We start from the raw sequence: 8,940 nt of genomic DNA, 5'->3' as shown, positions 1-8,940 counted from the left end.
CGTTTGATTTCACTTGGTAAATTTCAGACGAAATCTCTAAAAACCTTAAAATATTTTACAATATCTGCGGCAAAGTTAGATACACGCAGCAAATTTCTTACGGAATGAATTTGTTTTTGATGATACATACGAAATTGTGAGATATGGTTGGCGATATGTACAAAATTCAAGAAAAAAGACAAATTCGGCATGAAATACATATATTTGAAATAAAAATGCCAGGAATTTCCCCAAAGGGCCAAAGGGGTGAAAATATATAAATCAATGATTCCACTGGATCACAAATTTTAATTTTTGTTTTGTGCACCGGACGCTACTATCCAATTCCTTTGTAGAATTGCTTGCTACGTCTGAAAATCGAGTCAATTTATTTTCCTATGGTTTTCGAAATTTTTGTAATTTACCATTATTCAGCTAAAAAAAGTGGTTCCACCTAATTACGCAGTTAGTAAATGAAAAGTAAACGGTATTGCTAACGCCTGTATCTTTTTTCCGACAAAAAACTGTATATTAGTGCGAAAAAATACGTTTGCAGTATCTGCATTTAAAAATAAAAGCATTTTTTACAGTACTTTCTCACTATAAAAAAAATTAGAAAAAATTGCACAACAAAATTTTAGTTTAAAGCGTACAAAATAGCGTCGATTTCTGAAGTTTTTTTTGCTGACCGCGTCACGCATTTTCGTCCATACAAAGTTACTATGTTCAAAAATTTGTTTGAATGGAACGCGAATTCTTAGCCTATTGAAACTTTCACCGTATTATTAATAAGGGTATTCAGACTATCCTCGTTAATGCATTAATTCGTTATCTGGTAACTCGGTAACACTTTCAACTTCGAACGCCCCAAGGTACATTGAACAGGTAGTATCAGTAGAGCAGCTGATTTGATTTATTTTCAAATTATTTGGTCTCGAAAATGTCAAATATTTTTAATTTTTTCTCACGAAAATTATAAGTTGTTAAAATCCATTTGCTTGTGAAGCCTTTTTCCATACAAAACAAGCGATTGAATAGCAGCTTTTGGAACGTTCGCCCAACTCGGCAGCACGACCGCTGATTACTGGGCCTTGCAAAGGATGGATCAATGCTTCGAGAAGCAAACAAATTTACTAGGAAAGAAAGTTGCATCAATTTTTATTTTTTCCAATTTCAATTTTTTATTTTTTATAATTTTTTGTATTTCACATGGCATGCTTTGATTTAGAAGAAAAAATTCAGAACAGTTGTTGACACTTTCGATACCAGAAGCAACAACAAAATACACGCAAATGGTGTTTTTGCTCTACTGATACTACCTGTTTAATGTGCCTTGGAACGCCCTTATTCTTTTTCTGGTCAAAATTACTTTCGAATCAGCTGACGTGAAGTTCTTTTATTTATAAAACTGTATTAATTCCACGACAGAATGATTTATTGAACTATTGCTAAAATGTATGCACTTTTCGCGTGAGAAAATTCCAGTAAATAAGTAACAAAAAGGAATCAGCTGACATTTTAACGCGTGTGTTATCACATTATCAGACTTGCCACCTCGTTAAGTTGGTAATGATATATTTAGTAATTTACCAAAACATTTATATTTAGTAATTTGCGGTAACAGAAATAGTCGTTTTTGAGTCTGCTTTAGAGTTATATGTCTCAAAAGGAGCAGGTTACGATCTTTGCCATTCCCATTTCTTCAAAAACTGTGCAAACACTTTGTTTGTATATATAATGCGCGAAGGCATTCTTTGTCCAGGACAAAAGTACTGTACTGTTCGCCCGATTTTCAAAAATGAGATTTTAAATTAAAGCGCTTAGTCTGTAGATGCAAACTGTTTTTATTTTTTAGAAGAGATTTGCCACCTGTGGAACAATTAAACTCAAATTCTATAATAATCAATACCATCATATCCGCACCGTTCGTTCGATCTTCCAAAATGAAGTGTCAAATTAAAAGGCTCGGACTGTAGATGTGCAATAAAGTTTTCCTTTTTGAAAAGAGTTGCCACCTTTTAAGAACTTATATTCAAATTATTTAAAAAAAAATTAGTTATTAAAAAATGTATATAAATCGGAATGGTTTTGAAAAGCTTTGTTTCTTAGCCGAACTATAGCAGGGCTGCCACCTGTTTAAAATATCATATTGGTTAAGAGAAATATGTATCACCATATGGGTGCCAAACGAAAGGCGTTTCAGAAAATAGTAGTTTGGTAATATTTTGAAGAGGGTTTCCACCTGCTTGAAGTATCGGATTTAGTTTACTAATACATAATTTAGATAAATGAAACATCAAAATATGGATGTCAAACGAAGGAGTGTTAAGAAATCCTTAGTTTGAATGCTAAGAATATGTTTGAGGTATTGGAATAGGGTTGCCACCTTTTTAAAGAATTAAATTCAAATTATTTAATAAGTTAAATGAATTATTAAAATACGGGTATCAGTCGAAGGTGTTTTAAAATTTTTTTATTTCTCAACTGTATTTTGGGGTTGCCACATGTTTGAGAAATTAAATTCCTCCAAACCACCAGTTAATTAAAGTATGTATCGCAATGTCGGGCACTTCAAGAGGGCTGACACCTCTTTGGAAGGTCTAACCCAATTAACTAATACAAAAAGTATATGAAATATAAAAATACCGTAGGCAAACGAAAGAATGTTAAGAAATCTTTAGTTTGAACATTTGGAATGTTTTATGAGGGTTGCCACGTGCTTCAAAAGTTACATTCAAATTATTCGATAAGTTGGATGAATTATTAAAAGATGGGTATCCATCGAAATGGGATTGAAAAGGCTTTATTCCTGCTCTTCATTTCGGAGGTTTGGCATTTATTCGAACTATCAAATTCCAACTAGTATTTAATAAAAGCCTTTACTCAGGAACTTTCTTGCTTTCATTGCGTCTATTTTTCAATCAGGCTTAAGGAATCTGGTGGAAAATAATAGATCAAGCTCTAAATAATTCCAACATTATTAGACAAACTCGTTAATAGCTACTCATATTCCGCCTTTAAGTAGCATATCTAAACAGAGCAGCATGGCTTTTTTCTCAAATTTAGCTTTTCATAGGATGCAATAGAGAACGGATCTCAGGTCGCTTTCGACAGTTCAGACCATGGCCTACTTGTCACCAAATTAGGGATGTTGGAAGTTCGAAACATCGCCCTAACTTGGTTTGAGTTCTACCTGCAGAACAGGAAACTATACGTCAATGTTGGCGATAGTCGCTCTCGAGCAATAGCAATCTATGTAGGTCCGTTATTTTTCACTATTTTTATGACGTCGTAAAGGTCTCCAAATTTAGCAAGTGTTTGCTTTACGCCTTTTGAAGTGAAACTTCTTTAGCGGCGGTTGGTTGGGAGTAAATTGGCAAATTCAGCGGAAATTGCACACGGAAATGGTGCAACGGAAATTATGCAACGGAAATGGTGCAACGGAAATGGTCGGGGCTGAAACAAGTACTTCTTGTGTGTATGCAACTGAAATGATGCAACGGAAATGATGCAACGGAAATGGTGCAACGGAAATGGTTGGGGCTGAAACAAGTGCTTCTTGTGTGTATGCATATGGTATTAATTTAACAAAAATTTGCTAGTAAAAGGTTAAAGAATAACACTTAGAAAAATACCAATACAAGAATGATAGTAAATGTGAGTACGTACATAGATAAAGAAAAGGATAAAGGCAAAGGTAAAAATAAAAACTAAAACAAAGATGGGTAAAGATATAGGCAAAAATGAAGACCACTTCACTTATATAAGGGCAAGGGTGAAGGGGAATATGTAGCTGAAAAAAATGATGAACCTAAAAGTAAAGACAAAGAGAAGGATGAGGATACCGATAAAAGCAAAGATGAAGATAGGGGAAGAAAGATTAAAATTGAGGTAAATAAAGAGGAAAGGATATAGAGAGAAACACAGAGACTCAATCTGGGAACTATTTTGGGATTTTAGAGATTTTCGGGATTCTCGAGACTTATCGATAAAATAATCGATATTTTTATCGGTTTTGTTATCGATATTTATCGATTTTGTTATCGATATTTATCGATTTTGTTATCAATATTTACCGATTTTGTTATCGATATTCATCGATTTTGTTATCGATATTTATCGATTTTATTATCGATTTTGTTATTGATATTTAACGATTTTGTTATCGATATGTAACGATTTTGTTATCGATATTTGTCGATTTTGTTATCGATATTTATCGATTTATTTATCGATATTTATCGATTTTGTTAACGATATTTATTGATTTAGTTATCGATATTAACGATTCGATTCGATTTTGTTATCGATATTTGTGGATTTTGTTATCGATATTTATCGATTTTGTTATCGATATTTATCGATTTTGGTATCGATATTTTATTGGATTTTACTATCGATTTTGTTATCGAAAGAGTATAAATATAAAAATGAAGATAAAGAAAAACAGAATAACATAAGTGCAATTAGACGAACAGGGGTAGAGGTAGGGATCTAGATAAAAAAAAGACAAAAAATATAACCTTAAGCAAAAGCAGATGTATGTATGTATGTATATATCGTCGTTTAAAGTACAAAGCCGCGTATCGTCATTCTGCAAAACCGCGTAACTGACATTTGCTGCCAAAATTTGGATTTGCTCACACAAGCTCTTGGCTCAAGCCTTATCCATTTGTCCTGAAATATACTAGCCAGAAATGATATTGCTTTATAAAAAAGAGAACCATTTTGAAATATGAGTGTTTTTACTATCTAGAAATTAATTTATGCAACCTTACATACGCTGTTTTGCATTATCTTGATACGCGGTTTTGTACTTTAAACGACGATATGTATGTATGTTTATTGGTTATGAGACAAAATAGATATGTGTGTAACGTAAGTTTCACTTCTCCAGTGTGGCCCAGGCGCACTTACCTTTTTTTTTTGAATATGCCGGCGTTATTTGGGATCCGGGATTCATACCACATTCCGATCGATTAGAGAGAGTTCTGAGGATTTTACCAAAATTTGCGCTTCGTGGAATATACTCATTAGATCTTAAGCCATTGTATAATCTTAGATGAAGAATCTTAAACTTAGAGAGTTTTTCTAAAAAAAAATGTAAGGCATTATCTTCATTCAGTAAGAATACAAAATAAATCATCTTCTCACCCTGTCAAAGACTCAACCTACAACAACAAGTGCTTACTATTTATTTGATTAATACATATCGTCACTACACACGAATAAAGGCGCGCTAGTATTTTGACGGCGAAAAAAGGCACGTAAAAAAATTTTGCGAAAAAAATGCTTATGAAAAACTTCGGCGAATTATGTTAAGAGTCTTTGACGCTGAAGTTTTTTTGTCGTCAACTTTTGAGCTCGCGCCTTTATTCGTGTCTAGTGACGATATGTATATAAAAACTAGAAAATAAAAGTTGTGCAGTCATATGATTTCTAATTTTATTTTGCAGCACGGTAAAGTTATCGCTATACGACGAGAAGATCAATCGGTTTGGGAGAGACGTGCGCCTTTTGGACCATCGCATGTGCAAAAGTTGGTGAAAAAAGGTGTCAAGGTTATCGTGCAGCCATCGAATCGGCGAGCCTATCCCATGCAGGTTAGCTAGTCAACGATTAATATGTACTAATCTATCGAAATATTTTAAATTCTATACATTCTATACACTAGGCATCATATGAAAGTATAAATTTCATAGTTATTATTTCAATGCAGATTTATTAAAATAACTATTTAATTATTAGTTCATACGATATTATTTTATATATAAAAATATTAGTTTTTCAATATATATGTATGTATATAAAGATTCTAAAACAAAAGGCGTCAAATGAAAGTATTAACTTGCAAAACAAACAAAAAACTCAGCTTTAGAACTAAATTCAGGAATTCGTATTTCCTGTTTTGCTTTAAAATACTACACGAAGACTTTTAGCCATTGAAGGCTCAGCTCTATGAAAACCCGGAAGTCGGTGATACCACGAAAAGGCAGAGCATACCCGACTTGGTAGGTCATATTTTTGCTTGGGTGGTCTAGGAGACCCTGTTATATGTCTTAAGACCAAATTAAAAATTCCACGTATATAGCATGTGCCACGCCTCCTTTTACAAACTAATTTATACCTTACCATACCTACCATGGGTTGAAACGACGGAAGCGCCAATGATAACAGCGCTATGATACTATATAAAATATCTACTAGTCCCTTTCGATGTTATGAGGGTAACTTAGCTATACTTCCACCTGGTTTTTCTACGACCTCTCGGTTTCACAGGGCAAAAGAGTTTTCCCGTTCATAGGCTAAAACAGCTTTGTCATCTCTTCAATATTGTCCACATCAGACCATTGATATACCTTCCGGGTTCTTTCTTGAATGTATATGATTTGATTCTTTCTGTATATCGACAGCTTGGCTCAGCTTACGTCGAGCGCTGGCTTACTAAATTTAAGGCTTTCCTTCGCGATATTCAAAAGATAAACTTCAAGATGCATCTTGTGGTCCAATGTTACTACTTATGATCTAAAAGTCGAACGAAGAAAATCCTTCCTATTATGAAATTACTCGTGCTTAGTTTGTATTTGTTTTTTCTTCGTTTTTTTTTATGTAAAATAAACTTTACTAAAAAGTGTTTCCTTTTGCCTATTTTTCGGGTTTTAGTTCTTTTTTGCGTGCCTTTTCCTTCTTATATCGATATTTTGTTTTGCTTTCTTTATTAGCTCTTAGGTCTTGCAAATTCGGGTTATCAGCAATATTCGCTGCAAATTGTCTTAGAAAATTGGCTGTTAGGTGCATAATTATGAGTATCATATACCGTAGTTTTTTTTTATTACCATAAGTATAAAGAAGAATGAAAACTATTTTAAAATAATTTAGGATTAATCACAAATAATAAGAAAATAAACAAAAAGTCGATTCAATTCACGAGAACAAGCAAATTATTTTTATTATTGCAAAAGTATGCCAACAAGGCAGATCTAATTAATTAATGTTTACTTATATAAAGTACTATTGCACATAGTGTCTACACTTTGTATATGTACAAACATGTCTACGTCACAAGGCATTTTGAACGCGATAAGATATAACTCGACGGGGGGCCAATGCAATAATCTACGATGGAAAACAGAAAACAAAAATAAGTTGTAAATAAAAACGTAAATATTTTTATATTGAGTGACACGTGGTGTCGAAGTATTCAACACAGAAACCAAGATTATCGCTCCTTTACATATATGTATTGCGTTATATGATACATATGTATACATATCTATGTTCTTATACTGTATATGCATTTATGTAAGTAAGTTTATTGTTTTACATTAATAAGGACAGCCGCGGCAGGTGCAAGACCACAATTAATTAATTAGTTAATTTTGAAATCACAAGATGAATTTCAATAAATTTGACATGCATATAAATTCAATGGTATAATCTCTTTAAAAACCTTTAATAAATCATATGTGCAACTTGATATTCGCTTCATTGTTGTTGTTGTTTAGCTGTGGAAAGGTCTAATAAAATTGAATTCTTTGAAGATTAGATTAGGTTGTTAAAATTTTGGAGATATTTAATAGCCTATTCTAGAATATTTTTTGGGCAACGCAATTTTTTAACCTCTATGTTGTGTACATATGTATGTACTTTAAGCAGTATATTGATGCACAATGTTTATACATATGTATGTATGCAATAAATACAATATCAGCAATAAAAAATCGAAAAAGATTTTTGTTTAGTATATGTTATGCCGAATTTAAACTAGGCATACAAAGTAATTTGCGACATTTAAAAACTAAAATTTCAATTTGGAAACTTTAATTTCGTTTCCAGTTGTTTTTATATTAGCAATGATGTAGCAATTTTTTAATGTTCAACTTTGTCTTTAAAATGTTTTCATTTATTTATTTTTTTGATATGTATATCGAATCTTGTAGATTAACAATTTATTTCAGTTCCAACTAATCGAACCCTAACCGCCAAAATAACGTAAGCGACATTTTTTTCAAAATTTTCTTTTTGATGCAGAAATGCATCTAGATGCTTTAGGAATATTTCTGCATCAAAAAGAAAATTTTGAAAAAAATGTCGCTTACGTTATTTTGGCGGTTAGGGCTCGTAATATTATATCAAATTCTTGTTGATCAAAAAACAATTTCCATATCACACAGGTTTACATGCATTCTGGCGCAACTGTACAGGAGGACATAAGTGAGGCGTCTGTGATATTTGGTGTAAAACAGGTACCCATAGATGCGCTAATTCCAGGCAAAACATATTGCTTCTTCTCGCACACGATTAAGGCTCAAGAATCGAATATGCCCTTGCTGGATGCCGTTTTAGAAAAAGTGAGTATTCTTTAATTAAATTCAAACTCTATAAATATGAACTAAGTACTAAACACTAAATAATAATTTGATTATTCACAACGGTGTCGTATTGTTCTATGTCGTAAACTTTAAAAGCCTTAATAAACACTGTGAAAATTCATAATACGACTTTCGTGCATCTCTCCTTTGCGTGTTTGCGCCAGTTGTTCATCACAAGTTCGGGCAGGTCCTTCTGCGCTTGGTTCTTCCATTGTGTTCGTGGGCGCCCTTGCTTTCGTTGTCCACCCATTGGTGCGAAGTCGAAGGATCTTTTCACCGGAGCGTCGTCCTGCATGCGTACAACATGTCCAAGCAAGCGCAATCGTTGTAATTTTATACGCTTAACTATGTCTGTGTCGTTAAAAAGCTCATACAGTTCGTTATTCCATTTTCTTCGGTACTCCTCGCTCACGCGAACGGGTCATAGACCTTGCGTAGAATACTTCTCTCGAAAGCCCACAAAGCCTTCTCATGTTGCTTTTCAATTGCCTACCGAGCCCCAAGTAGCACCTGTTGGCAAGAGTTATTCTTCGCTTTATCTCCAGACTGACATTATTGGTGGTGTTTTTGCTGGATCCTAAGTAAACGA

At 33.3% G+C, this 8,940-nt stretch overlaps 1 protein-coding gene across 1 annotated transcript in view; it reads left to right on the top strand.

The window, feature by feature from the left end:
- The window catches only part of LOC118741811 (alpha-aminoadipic semialdehyde synthase, mitochondrial-like), a 30,279-nt gene that overhangs the window by 12,572 nt on the left and 8,767 nt on the right, over positions 1 to 8,940 (top strand). The window contains exons 2-3 of the mRNA XM_036473784.1: positions 5,436 to 5,582; positions 8,154 to 8,330. Coding sequence (XP_036329677.1) covers positions 5,436 to 5,582; positions 8,154 to 8,330 — 324 coding nt within the window. The remainder of the gene's footprint in view (positions 1 to 5,435; positions 5,583 to 8,153; positions 8,331 to 8,940) is intronic.

The sequence above is a fragment of the Rhagoletis pomonella genome, unplaced genomic scaffold, assembly GCF_013731165.1.
Source record: "Rhagoletis pomonella isolate Grant_MI unplaced genomic scaffold, Rhpom_1.0 Rhpom_scaffold_00006, whole genome shotgun sequence".
In the NCBI taxonomy this organism is placed as follows: domain Eukaryota; kingdom Metazoa; phylum Arthropoda; class Insecta; order Diptera; family Tephritidae; genus Rhagoletis; species Rhagoletis pomonella.
This window is presented reverse-complemented; position numbering and strand designations above follow the sequence as displayed.